General features: G+C 43.0%; 1 protein-coding gene across 1 annotated transcript in view; it reads left to right on the forward strand.

Annotated features, from left to right (window-relative positions):
- Window positions 1–14,849, forward strand: part of Epsti1 (epithelial stromal interaction 1) — a 172,625-nt gene extending 157,776 nt beyond the window's left edge. Inside the window, exon 13 of the mRNA XM_051160606.1 lies at window positions 14,685–14,849. Coding sequence (XP_051016563.1) covers window positions 14,685–14,849 — 165 coding nt within the window. The remainder of the gene's footprint in view (window positions 1–14,684) is intronic.
- The last annotated feature ends 85 nt before the right edge of the window (window positions 14,850–14,934 follow it).

The raw sequence follows: 14,934 nt of genomic DNA on the forward strand, positions 1-14,934 counted from the left end.
GAAAACAAAATCCAGGCTTATGAGTTCCTTAAAACACACACACACACACACACACACACACACACACACAGAGAGAGAGAGAGAGAGAGAGAGAGAGAGAGAGAGGGAGGAGAGGAGAGGAGAGAGGGAGCGCGAGAGAGAGAGAGAGAGAGAGACAGACAGACAGACAGACAGACAGACAGACAGCAGACAGACAGACAGCAGACAGCAGACAGACAGAGACAGAGACAGAGACAGAGACAGAGAGCCTGGTGTGGTGGCCCAAACCTTTAGTTCCATCACTCATGAAGCAGAGGAAAGTGAATCTCTGAAGTCAAAGCCAATCTGGTCTACAGAGTGAGTTCACGGACAACAAGGGCTACACAGAGAAACCCTGTCTTGAAAACCAAAACAAACTACAAATACCATGGTAGATTCTGGGTCCTTAGTGGTTGTACTCAACCAGTCTGTATTTTCCTATTTCTATGTCACCATAAAAAGAATCTCTATTCACAATGGAAACTTTTTTCTACAAAAATAAACAAACAAACAAAACAAAACAAAACAAAAAAATGGTTGTCCAGGCATTGGTTGGGGTACAGGCAAAGAGGAAGCACTCTGCACTCCCCTGACTGCCAATGTGCCTACCATGTGCAGAGTCTGTCATCAGGAATCTGTCTTTCAACTAAACACACTCATCTTTCCCCAAGCCTCATCCAGACAGTTAGTCCCAGCACTCTTTACCCTCCTCCAAGATCCTCCAAGATCTAGAATCTGCCATCGGATCTACTTTCTGTAGTCCTGACACTCTTTCTTCTAGAGGAGAAATCAAAGGCAAAGGCTTTTATGCTGAGGGAAAAGCTGAGGCTACCTCATAGGTTCTCTGCCAATGCAATATAGGCCATACCATACCATATTAAAAGCAGATAATTCCAAGTTTATTAGGTATTGCTACCAGGTAGGTTCATTGGTCCCACCGGGCCAACCCCAGCTGGGCTAAGGCAGGGGGATTTTATAGATCTTCGGCAAGGTATGATGATGTGTCAGCTAGGAGCTGGGATTGTGCCCACATATGATCCAAAGCTGAACTCCTGGGTCAGTATTCTTAGGTGCATTGCCTGAGGTTGAGGTGAGGAAGTGAGCCCAAAGTTAGCCCAAACATCTTAGCCCAAAGTTTTCTCTTTGGGGGCAGGGTTGAGGGAAAGAGGGCAGCTGGGATAGGGTGGGGATGCCAGCAGGGGTTCCAACCAATCATTACCCAGCTACTAACCAACTGGGATTGGGTGAAGATGGTCTGGCTCCCCTCCCAGCCATCCCACCTTCCACCCAGTTACTCTTGCGTTTCCAACACAGAAGCCACTCTCTTTCTGCTTCTGCCAGGAATACCCAGGTTAGCTACCACAGCCCTTAGCAGTACAGTGGGAGTGGAAAAGGAATGCTAACTATCAGGTCCCCACTCTTCTCTTTTTCATTTTTTACTAATTCAGGATCTCCACATGTAGCCTGGACTGGCCTTACACTCAATTTTTAGCCCAGATTGGTGCTTTGAAGTCAGGATCCTCCTGTTTCAGCTCCCTGAGTGCAGGCATTAGTCAGCACACATGGCGTTGTTTCCTGATAACTCACTCTGCCTTCCGTTCCTTTTGTCTCACCTTTCTCATGGTAAATGGAGGGCTGTCATTTTGGCTATACCTTTGCATCTGCGCTTTACCTCACCAAGACTTAGTGACAAAAGATGAGATAGTAACTAAGAAAAAAGTTGCACTCATTAGGGGGAAATGTGCTATTGCCACAATAGCAGATACCATAGCTGGCAGAATGAATTTTAAACTTTGGGATCCCTAGATGCTCCTTAGTGAAATCTATTTCACTCTAGAAAGAAATAGGGAACCCTGCCAACCATTATAAATGCTCACTTGCTTTTTTAATTGATGCACACTCTTGGAAAACGCTGTGTGCATCTCGGGAAATATAATGCATACAGCAAAAGAATAGTAAATCTTATTTGAGGTCCTGGGCGTTTTTCTCTTTCAGCCATCCCACCGCCTTTCTGGGTTACTGGCTCCCTTTTCTTTGCTAAGCGTTGATGGTAATGCACACATTTCTTTTTCCCAGTAAATCAGCCTTTTATAATTTGGCTTTCTTTCCATCTCAGATTCCCATCAGAAAGGCTTCACCTCAGGCATATTGCAACCAATTTGCCTGTAATTAATGCCATATCCGCCTCAGAGTCCATTTCAACTCCCAAATGAAAATTGATGAGGCAGCCAACCACAAACAAGGCTCACACATCACTGATGAAAGTATCAGGCTGGCTTCCGGGCACTGACGTTACAGGGCTGGATCATAGCAAGGGGAGTCAGCTGATCTTTTCAGTGCACATTGCTCATAGTAAGTGTCTGTAAATTGCCATTAGCAGACGAGGAAAAGGATTTTATATGACCCCTATCAAATTCTGCCAGAAAGACTAATGATTAAAGGGGTTTGTGTTACAGGAACTGAGACTGCACAGCACATGAACTAATGTGTCTAGACTTGATCAAATGAGCCACACAGTGCAACAAACGTCACCAGGCAAAGAGTAACTGCCCACTTGGGTAATTTTTCCCTATCCAAGTGGGATGCAGATGGTTCTGCCATGCAGTTGCATGCTGCTTAGAGAACGAGGGACTCGCCTCCTCCCATAGGCCTCAGCCTTAAACTCCAGGGTGAGGGTTGCACAGGAGATAAATGTACAGGGTGGCCATTTACATAGGGACAAGATCAAGGACCCATTCATTTATTCTGGTGGTTCACTCACTCGATTTTTATTTACCTATTTTCTAGGCTCTATTTGATGAATTAGACCAGATTGAAAGAAAGAAGGAAGGCATTTATGCATGAGGTATTTGGCAAGTATTTGTGGTGTGTGTGTGTGCACATATGTGGGTCTGTGTGCATGTATGTATGTATGTATGTATGTATGTATGTATGTATGTATGTATGTATTATGTATGTAGAATGAGAGAATGAGGACAGGGTAGAGCATTTGAGGCATGCAATAGCATGCCCAGTAGCTTATTCACTATCTTTGGGAAGTTAATCATCACTGTGACAAAGGTGTAATGGGCATACGAAGGACAGAGGAAGCCTCCTTGAAGCTAATCCCCTAAATATCTGATCATCAGTGTGAATGAGAACGATGTGACTCTGACTATGAACACACGCACATGTATGCCTATATACGAATCCTTGTACACGCACGTACATTTGTGTGTATGTCAATGAGCAATATCTGCCTTCTGTTTGGGCATTCCTTTGCCATGTTTTAGAGCACTTCTTGAAAATGAAATGTAGACATAAGCTCTTTCCTGCTCCCAAGACACCTCTTCTGAGTGTCTCAAGGAAAAGACTTAATGTCCTAGTTGGTATTCTCTGGCTTTAGTTTATCTCACTAATACCTGCAGCTACCCTCCAAAGGAGTGGCAGGGTGCCGAGACACGGAACTCCAGACTGTGTGTCTGTTTTTGGAAGTGTGCCCTCAGTGGGAACATAAATCATGCCGACTTACTGAATTCACAACGTAGACCTCACCAAGTCTCTGCTGCCTAGTATCATTTTCAGGCTGCCAGAGAGCCGGGATTAACATGGTGAGGGGAATATGACAAGACGGGCACAGGAGAAGGCTCATGTGAACTCTTGTCAAGTATACTCCATGGAATCAGTGGATACCCAAAAGAGGAGCCTAGCTCAATAATAAAACAACAACAATAATAACAATAGCAACATATGTTGCGCTGATGGCTTAGCACTATTACTTTTGTTATACTCTCTAATAAGCCAATTTGTTTTCATAATTTATTTTGGAATATTAGTCTCAAAAGTGGTAGGCCAGTTTTATGATTATTGAAATTCTTAAGATTGACTGATGATGACGATGACGATAACGACGACGATGACGACAGTTTCTTGTATTTAGTGATAGTTACCTAAGTTCCTCTGAATTAGAAATTCCTAAAGGTGTTTTGGGTGGAATGCTAGATATATTACATGCAGTTTTCAGCATTTTAACCTCAAGGACATCACATGGTTGGAAGGGATTCAAAAGAGGGTAATAAACTCTGACTGGGCTGGATGAGCTGGCTAGCCACCCGAGAAGACAACACTGTCTATCAGCTTTGCTGAGAAAGCACCTTCCTAAGGCTGCTCCAAGTCCCCCACCATCTCACTCTAGCACAAAGTCTGCAGACATTATTTACAGTCCACTAGTCCCGAGGCAGCTGTTGCATCTTCAAAGAAATAGAGAGTGAGCTTGTTCAGAGGTCAGAGCCGTGCTGAGGGAACCCTCCTGCTCTTTGAGCTTCTCTTTGAGCCCTTGGAGGTGGGTCTAGATATATAAGAAGGAGAGGCTCACAATGTAGGCAACTCAATTTTTTCCATACGTTATGATTTCCCTTTATTAAAAAAAAACCCTCATTTAGTTTCAAAGCTGTCATACCCAAAGTTGGTAATGAAAATAGGTTTAAGATAATCTTGCTTCCACAAAGCAATGAGACTATTTCGCATTGGTCTTTCAGAATCCAGAACCTTGAAGGGCGTGATGGCTTCAGGGCAATGACCTTAGTGCAGCTGCTGAGCCTGGGAGCAGACAGGTCAGTTTAATGCAAGCTGGTGCCCGGGAGATGGTGTGCTGAGGCCTGGGAGACAGCTCAGTCTCACTGGCTTTCACAGCTCACTTCAAAAGCCCAGGAGAAGTAGAAAGATGAACCCTTTGCAAAGCTCACCCCAGTTACTGGCTTGAAGATGGTGACCTAGAGCCCTGGAAGATTATAAAACCCCAGAGTTTCGTTGCTGTTCTCTCTGGTTTTATATGCAGATTGCTCTTGGTGTAGATTTTCATCGACTTGAGCCAGTTGTATAGGTCTGCTTAGCTGTGGGCTTTCAGAAACATGCTAGAGAGGGCTTTGCAACAGACTCCCTTACAGACACTTCGGAAGGTGAGAAATTGCCTTGTGTGAGGCTCCCTGCTCATCATGGCTACATCAACAAGTTGGGAGTGGTTTTCACTCAGCTACCAAAAGCCAGCAGCCCCTCCTTCAGCCGGTTGAGTCCCAACCAGTACCTCCACCCACTATACTATTCCAATCTCTTTAGTGTATCTGTGGAGGTTTGTGTGTGGAGGGTGTGTGTGAATGAAGAAGCATGCTTGCCACTTCAAGATGTCAGAGGTCAAAGGTCAGAGGTCAGAGGACAACCTTGGATGTCAGCCATCACCTTTCATCTTATTTGAGACAGAGTCTCTTTGCTAGCTGGGCTAGCTGGCCCAGGAGCTTTTGGGAATTCTGTCTCAGTCTTCCTTTCCTTCACAGGAGAGATGGGACTATAGGTGCTTATGTTACCTGCTGGGTTTCATGAGGGTTTCTAGGAGCTGAGCCCAGGGATTCAAGTAGCCCTTCCACCCATGGGGCCATAATCTCTGCAGCTCCTTCCCTTTCTTTCTTGACAGGGTCTTGCTATGTGGTGGCTGGCCTTGAACTCATCGTCTACTTGTCTCAAGCCTACTGAGCACCGAGATTACACTCTCCCCGCTCAATTATTTTCTTAAATAGCTTCATCTCTAGAAACAGCTCTCTTTCAAGATCTTGCTCTGTGTGTAGTCTATGTCAGGCCTGTCATCTAGTTCATGGATGATTGTTTTTATGTCCTGCTGTGATAGAAGGAACGAACATATCCTCTCAGGCTTACATCACGAAAGTGTTAGTCCCGTTTCTGTGAGCAGAGCCCTTGCGATTTAGTCAGCCCTCTTCAAATCGCCACTCCTGAAGTCATTTGGGAATGAGAATGTCAACATGTACATTTTAGGGGAGACAACTCTAGCATCAATTGACAAATCTCAGTGGCCCCCAAGGATGACATCACTGGATCCTGGCCAAGCTGAAACCGTTGCTTAGAAGGATGGAGCTGAGCCATCCATCCAGAACATTTTCATCTTTGAATGCATTATATGGGAGGCTGCCAAGATGTGCAATAAATTCTGAGGTGTTTTAATAAAAACCTAGCTGAAGTTTAAGTTGTATCAGTGAACGTGTAAACGTTCTACTCTTTGCAAGTATAACTGGCTTCCAGCCCTCCCAGGTTACTGAAAGATAGCCAAAGTCACTGGTCATGTTGGCAAAGGTGTAGATGTACAGGTGGGCTCATTTCAAAGACCTGATTCTATTGCTGCCGGAAACTGTGTCCAGGAAGCTGCTTTTGTCCCTGGAACCCTTGGCACTCAGATTATGTTGATATTGGACTACACATGGCTGGAACATGGAGCCCAAGTCTTCTGATGTACAGTCTGCACCCTCTGCATTGAACCCACAATGGCTTTGTTCACAAGTGGGATTCTCGCTATCCAGAACTGAAAGGACTGTGGGAGTGGATGGAGTGTAACCTTGCAGAGCTTGGAGAACCACAGAAGCATCTATGCCATGATGAGATTATATATATATATAATATATATATATATATATATATTATATATATATACATACATACATTATACTATATATATATATATATATTTAAATGTAATGTAATGTAGTCATGACAGGGTACTATAATAAAAATGAGATAAGCCTTGATATCAAGATGAGAACCAGGCAAAGAAGTAAGGTGTTCATCTCAGCCACAATATGTAAGGGGGTGACAAAATGACAACAATTAGAAGGGTGGTGGCGGCTCACACCTTTAATCCTAGCACTCAGGAGACAGAGGCAGGTAGATCTGTGAGTTGAAGGCCAGCCTGGTCTATCTCGCTAGCTACAAGGCAGCCAGGGCTGCACAGGGAAACTCTGTCTCAAAAAAAAAAAAAAAAAAAAAAACCCAAACCAAAATAACAGCAACAAAATTAGTACCCCCAATCCAAAATGGACAAAATATCTAATTTTCCAAAAAGTCAGAAGCACCAGTGAGTCTGAAGACCTCTCCAAGAGGAAGGATGGAAGGATGAGGTGACTGATTCAATGTCAGAGTGAGGTTAGGAAGTTCTGGGAGTAAAAGAAAAAAGTCGGGTTCATGACTCAAATGCCCCTGCCCATCACTGATATAGGGAACAAACACAGAGAAGAAGTAGCTTCAGGGAGAATGTAGAGTCTGCCACATCTGGGAAACATCTGGGTCCTCAAAGAGAGTAAGCCCAGGCAGGAACTGGACATACAGACCTACTGTTGGCCAGAAAAGTCTGGGGCATCATTAACAAGATGTAGATTCTTACATGTAGGTACTTCTGGGAGCTGGGGACAGGTGAGCCTGTCCCAAGAACACACACACCAAGAGGAAACGGGACAAGGGTGTGTTAAGCAACAATGAAAGGTAACAAGGAAAGTGGTGCCATTTATGTTAGCCACCTCTGATAAGTAGCCTGCTAGTGTTATAAAATGAAGGTGCATATAACCATGCTGAAAGGCCTGTTTTACTGTCACCTTTCTTTTCCAGATGAGAAAGAGGACATCTGGAGTGGTTAAGTAAGCTGGGATTGGCACGCGGCGAGTCCAGTGCCAAACAGAGACACCAAGTCAAGAAGTCTGAAAGAGAAGGAAAGACAGTGTAGTGTGGCTCCTGGGGGTGCAGGTCGAGAACTGGATCCTGGTGCCGTGATTCACATGCTGTGATCTTGGCTTGCGCTTGGGGTTTGGTGGTGTTAGGTTAGCTTGCTAGCCATTATGTTCTCCAATGTAGGGTGGGGTGGAAGGGTGGAACAAAGGATGGCTGTGTATGGCTGCTCTTCCTGAAGTCTGAGCTTTGAAAAGGGAAAGAAGAGGGAAGAAGGCGTGGTGCTCAGTTAGAAGCTGCCTCTGCTCGCCCGATTACAAGGGAAGTCAGAGGAGTTCTCTTCCCTAGGAGGGAAAGGTCCTCGAGAGTGAAGAAAATTCCAGGTCTAAAAATACCGATGATTTGCCTCTTGAGATGATTTAACACATTTGAAAATGCTTTTTATGTGCAATGTGATATGTAGTTGTTAGTACAATTCTTTGGAGTAAACAGGTGGCATCTACAATTTATAGATATTGAAATGAAGGTTCAGGAGGAGGTTAAAAATAGATTAAGAGCTGTCAATGCAGCAAGATTAAGAGAGTCCCTCCTCACTCCAGCTGGAATGGAGAATAGAAATAATGGGTGGATTCTAGAATAGACAGGAAGGGAGGGTTTCCAAGTGAGAGGGTTGCTAGCGGAAGGGATGAGTTGAGTGTGGGTGAAAATTCAGGAGAGGGAGAAAAAAAAACGAGTCAGATCTTCAGCTACTCATCAGGAATTTCTTTGTTTCTTCCTTCCTTCCTTCCTTCCTTCCTTCCTTCCTTCCTTCCTTCCTTTCTTCCTTCCTTTCTCTGGACTCACTTTGTAGATCAGACTGGCCTCGAACTCACAGAGATCCACCTGCCTCTGCCTCCCTGAGTGTTGGGTGCCACAGTGCCCAACTCACCAAGGTTTTTCTAACCTGTGATATGCACGCCATATGTGACTGCATGTGATTCAGGATAAGTATGCATGAAACCTAACACAAAACAACACCTTCTTAAAGCACAGTATGTGTGTGTGTGTGTGTGTGTACGCACATGTGCACATACATGCTCGTGCCTGTGTGTGAATACTTTTTGTAAATTGATTGTGGAGTTTTTGAGTGAGAACACTGTAGATGTCAACTTTGCTGCAAAGTGGCAGTGGTCGGGTGTGCTTGAGGGAGACATTTGAAAGGACTATAAAGTTTAGCTTTGGATTCACAACACACAGAGACCTTTGGGTGTTCTTAGACACTGAGAGGACTCAGAGATTGTTTATAGTATTTGGGTTTTTTCCCCTGGACACTTTGGCACCCAGATTATGGTGATATTTGAACTGCGTGTGGCTGGAACATGGAGCCCAAGCAGTTAGTTCATGAGCTTGCCTCTAGGTTGCCTAGCAACCCAAACATCATCACTCCGGGTCACAAGATGTGTGTTGGATGAGTGTCAGCTGTGCACCAGGTAAAAAAAAAATACCAACCCGCTGCTACCTCTGTCTGTCCCTCAGATTCTGTCTGTCTCCCTCCCACTTCGTTTGTCTCTCTCATGGCTCACTCGGATTGTATCTTCTCTCTCTCTCTCTCCCTTGCCCCTCTCACAACAATAAACTTCCGCGTACCACACGTGTTGCGAGGCTTCTAATTTATATATTATAACACACGTCTTCCTATGTGCAGTCTGGATTCTCTGCACCGAACCCACAATGCTTTTGTTCACGAGAGGGACTCTTGTAAGCCAGAACTGAAATCTAAGGTTTCTTCTTGTTTTACCTGTGAGGATCTCAACCAACCTCATTTCCACAGAGGATCGTGAACGAAGCTTGCAGAGGGACAAAGGACCTGGGATGCTTTGCCTCACGCTGGTTGGATGGAGAGGGGCTTTTGCACCATTAGATTTATTTAATAACCACAAGTGGCTGGAAGTCATGCAGAGCTTGGCTGGAGGTTGCAGAGAAAGTAAAAGAGGCTCAAGTTTATCAAATGAAACTATCCGCCCCCGAAGAGCCCCAAGTCTGAAGCTACTCGTGTTAGCAGGGGATTAGATTCATCTGCATGCTCCTGACGTGCCCTTTGGAAAGTGTGTTAGCCATTTTATTTAAGAAGTGGCATTTCATCCCTGGTCTCTCATTTGCATACGTGTGATTGCATTTGCATATATTTTACTGTTCTGCACTCTGGAAATAATTCACTTATTTCATCCCTCCTTTAAATTCTGTGCACCCTCTACAATAACCAAGGAATGTAGAAGGGCAAATACAGAGGAACATGTTCTTGTTTGGAAGGGAGACAACTCTGGGGCCGTTGCATTCAAGCCGCTGTGAGTTTCTCCCCTTCACTACCTGGTAACTAATCCCCTCTTGTTTCCTTAGTTCCCAACCGATTTTCTGATCTCCATCCAAAACGATCAGATTCAATTGACTTTCTGTCTCCTAAATATTTTCCCACTCACCCACCACTTGGGGCCTTTAAAGGTTAGCAATCAAAGGCCACTCATCATATGCCAGATTCTTTTCAGGATTAAAAACTTTTTTTTACATGTATCAGTGTTGGTTTGCATGTAAGTCTGTGCACCACATATGGGCCTGGTACCTGTGGGCACTAGAACAGAATGCAAAATCTCCTGGAGCTGGAATTAATTAACAGTTGTAAGCTGTCATATGGGTGCTGGGGATCCAGCAAGGACAAGTGCTCTTAACCACTGAGCCATTTCTCTAATCCCTCATTCTAGAGTCTCAGTTCCAGCCATCCTATCATGAAATTGCCAAAATTAATAACTGCACTTGTTACAACTCTGCTTCCCTCCTCATAGCTTCTGTGAAGCATGTTGCCCTCATCTGTTCAGTTCCCTCTTGGAAAAATAGGGAAATACTTTTAAAAGTAAGAACAATGGTAGCATTAGGACTAAATACTTAATTATTATTATTTTTTAATGTAAGACAGAAAAGGCCAACGATAGAAAACAAATAAAGATGTCCATAAAGAAAGAGATTTTAGAGAAAGTTAAGAGAACATTGCTCAAAGTAAAGCTGTGAAGCTTCTGGGCCATTTGTTAACTCAAAGTCAGTTGAAATCTGGTTCTGGGTGGTAGGAAAAGTGAGGCATAACGAGGGCAGGAGTAAACCAGTTAGGTTGCTGGTTTGTTGCTTTAATGGTGTCCAAAATGCTATGGGACAGATGGGATGTTGGGTTAAAAAGTCTGGGAGGATTGCTGTGCCCCATAAGGTGAACAATGCTGTCCATCTTCTCTTCCTGGTGCTCACTGGCATTGGCATGGGCTGTGTGGTCAGGATCGGTCCAACTCCCCCATAGTCCAACTCAATGAGAAAGGGAAGAGGAAGGCAAGAGCACAGAGGATTCTTGTAAGAGAAGAAACTGAATTGTGCACATCACTGTCCACATCTGTGTCTATCATCTGATGACTGTACCTAGCTGCAAGAGAAGCTGGTCAGGGGATATGTTAATTAAAGAGAAAAGATAGTATAAATAATGAAACGGTTAATAGTCTCTGTTTAGTCATTGACAAAATTTCAATAGGTCGATTTAGACTATGTAGAGTTTAAAGGCTGACCTACATTTAGGTGGCAAAGGTGGGGTATGGTGCTCTTTGAGGGGAGCAACAGATGAGGAAAGAAAAACCTCTTGGTATCACAGATATTGTACGGTAGTGAGACACTCTGAAGTCCATGACTCTGGCCTATGGTTGTATATCCAGGTGTCAAAGAACATTTTTCATATAGGATAGATAGTTAATATTTTAAGCTTTGTAAGTTGTAATGTTTTGTCATACAACTGCCAAATTTACCAAGGCAACATACACAACATGTAAGCTGATAGATGTGACTGTTTTCCAATAAAATGCTACTTTTAAAAACAGGCTAAGAGCTAGACTTGGCCAATAGGCCTCATTTTTACTGACATCTGCTTTAATCTATTGCTTAAAAATGCAGCCCTTTATAGCTGACATCTGGCTCACCAAATAAAATCTGTTCATCTATCATTCCTCATAAATTTATTTACCTGAATTCATTCTATGTCAGGACCTGGGACACATAGATCTTGAAGTAAGGGAGGTTGGTGTGGGGGGTTTGTCTTATACACTGTGTGCTCAGATGCCGATTTCTGTACCCTGAGATCAGGTAGCAGTTTGGACATGGACGTTGTCATGATTGTTGAAGAATTTCCTGAATCAGTGTTGTGTAAAGAATACTCCCTAATTATCTCTGATTGGTTAATAAAGAAGCTGAAGAGCCAATGACTTGGCAGAGAAGATAGTAGGTAGGACTTAACGTGCCTAGTAGGGGCTCCAGGTAGAGAGAATACGGAAGAAGAGGGAGAGAAAGGATGTAGCCACAAGGAGCTGGCCATAAGGCCTGATCTGATGGAGCAGAAGCAGCCCAGGTGGAACCAATATGGTAAGCAATTCTGGTCCCTGTGGCTGAGAAGTAACTAGATTAGTATAGAGGGTTAGGACAGAAGATATCTGACCAGCTCTAGTGCTTTAAAGCTTGTTAAATAAATCTAAAAGTCTCTGTCTCATCATCTGGGAGCTAGACTGAGTGACTAGAAAAGACCCCAAATTATACGCCATCTTTACAGTTTGGTATCTACATGAATCTATAAGGAAGTAATTTCAGGACATCACTGTGATTTCTCCCACAGACACGATGGAGATGATGCCTATATTTTCTTGGATATCAAGAAACACATGAGGCAAGACCTGCCCTGGGTTTTGATAAAAGGTGGAATGATCCCTACGTGACTAGAATGGAGAGGAGCCAGAGTGTGTATAAATTGGGAAATCAGAAAGCTTGTCAGGTTTGGGAAGCCACGAGCATGTAAAGAAGAAAAGAGATAAAGGCCTCAATATTCAGTATTAGATTATTTATGAGTCATTCTGAAGAAATTTTGTTGTTCTTGTAGGAGCTGAAGACCCATTGATTGGAATTGTTGAGCCAAGTAGTGACAGCATTAGATATGAGTGTTAGAGATTCCAACAACAGCATTGATAGGATGTGAGCTTGGCTAGAGGAAAGCATGGAAGTCAGGAGTATCATGTGTTTGGTGGGATGTGTGGGTCTGAAGTGAGTGACGAAAGCTTGGCATGGGTACCATGGACTGGAGTCAAAAGGTTTTTGGGAGATTAACATGATATGAGTTGTTGGCAACTGGAAGGGTCTTTGTAGAGAGAAGGCAGAAGTTTGACCTGTGTAACCTAGTGACACTGAATCAAGACAGAGAAGGGCATAGATAAAGAGTAACTATGGGAAATTGATATGCTCTTCATGAGCTTGTGGCAAATCTCGGTGCCTCTGCTAAGCCACCAGGTATGTAGTATGCCCCTTGAGGTGGAGTTAAAGACCTGGTTAACTATGGTGCTTCGATCCAGAGGCTGGGTAGTTGCCTTTCTGTGTTCTAGGAAATTCAAATTACAAAATCAAAATGGACAGATGCGAAAGCCCATGCAGATGTTACAGGATGAACAATGAGATGCACAGTCAAGCGGAGGCACCTTTACAACGGCAGTAGCCTTCGCCATCTGCAGAGAAGCTCATTTGAACTGATGGACAGAACGTGGGACTTGCCTGGATCACATGTGAGTTGTCTTATAACCCGTTTCGTTATAAGACAAAGCATCTGGGACTTGGGAAATATCTAGTGAGTCTTGATCCTGGGATTTGAGAGTTTCCACTGACAGTTTACAGTTTCCACTGTGGCAGACAACATGGTACAAATAAAATTAATATCTTTGAGCTGTTATGTCTTTAGCTTTTCAGGGGATCAATGTGTGAGTTTGTGGAACTGCAACTACATGTGAGCTTAGAAATGCCTGATCCATCACAAGGTCCCAGATTGACCATTCTTCCTGGTTGCCATGGAGGAGAGAGACTGGATTAGGTAGAGTTCATAAAAAAAATAGTTTTCTCCTCCTATTTTATGAACTTTGCTTAACTTTCTTTTCTTATACTTATACACTTAAGTGATTTCTTAAAGAGGTCAACTCTAAGAGGACAAGGTTTTCCACATCATTAGGTGCAGGCAAGAAAAGGCTTTTCACGTTGTAAATCTTACAAATAGATTAATGGAACAGTGTTTCTATGTCATTTTCTGGAACGTGGGAATGGGCTTTCACTGGGCTATTATTATCTAGGGCTCTTACTTAATCTCTGCTAAAAGCTTAGCTGAGTACTACTAGTGTCAGAAATAGAAGAGGGCCAGACTCTACATCAGGGCGTATCTCTTCTCACAAAGAGCATCTTTCAAGTGCTTCACAACCTGGGTTTCAGTCTCTACTTCTAAGCAACACAAAACCCTTATGGGCTCTGTGAAAATGTCCTTAGTGCAGTGACCTGCGTTTGTTCCTAATTATCCATCAACCTTTGGTGACTGAGAGATATTGGGAACTGGCATGTGAAAGGGGATAGAGGATTATGTGTAGGCAATAGCTGCAGGATGGGAGAGGTGGCCATGCAGAATTCCTTTTAAGCTTCACTCATAAATTGTTCTTTTCATTTGTTGTAACCTTCTAAATTTATATCTGTCATGAGTTTAATGCTTTTTTTGGCAGACTGTAATGTACAAAAAGGAAAGTGACATAACATAAATATACATATATTATGTATATATAATTATAAAATATTATGAATTTGAATAAACACTTAAAAATATCTACTATGCAGGCCAAGACATGATTGACAATTTGCAGAACTATCCCATATTCATACACATGTTCCTTCCTCTTCTTGCCACAGCAGTCATATCTTCACTTTTATGACAGTCATGGGCATCACAGACGTTGGCATTTTGAATTTTCTCTAAGTGGAAGGTGTGTGTGTGTGTGTGTGTGTGTGTGTGTGTGTGTGTGTGTGTGTGTATAAAGCTCTAGTGTATTGAAGATGTTTCCACATTATGTCTCAAAAGCATTAGCTATATTTTACATTTAAATCTATAACACATTTTAATTTCATGAATATGAGGTAAAAAAAATCAAGAACTCAATGAAAAAGATAGTCAATTTAAATATTTCATCGCTAAAATAATTTATGAAAAAAGTTTAGGCTACACTATTAAATGAAAATTGTTACTTATTTCAACATATAAAAACGACATGGGCTCAGGAAGCGTGAACATAAAATCAAAATAATTTGAGTACCAGTTTAAGATCCCTGCCTACATGCTGACTCAGTGCCTGGACAACATTCGTGGCAGCAGCGCAGGTGCCTGGGTTCTTCGAATTCAGATTGCATCCACAGTTGTGCCAATCACCACGTTGCTCACAGGTGTCCAGTTCCTTTCAGTAAAGGGAACATTTTATGCATCGTTCCTGGAGCACCAGATTCACTTTGCTTAGATTCAGGAAGTCGAGACTTAAAAGCACCAACGATCGAAAAATAAATTGGTAAATTATTTAAAGTAAAACCTGTCATCCCTTTCCA

Source organism: Acomys russatus, chromosome 18 (assembly GCF_903995435.1).
Source record: "Acomys russatus chromosome 18, mAcoRus1.1, whole genome shotgun sequence".
Classification (NCBI taxonomy): domain Eukaryota; kingdom Metazoa; phylum Chordata; class Mammalia; order Rodentia; family Muridae; genus Acomys; species Acomys russatus.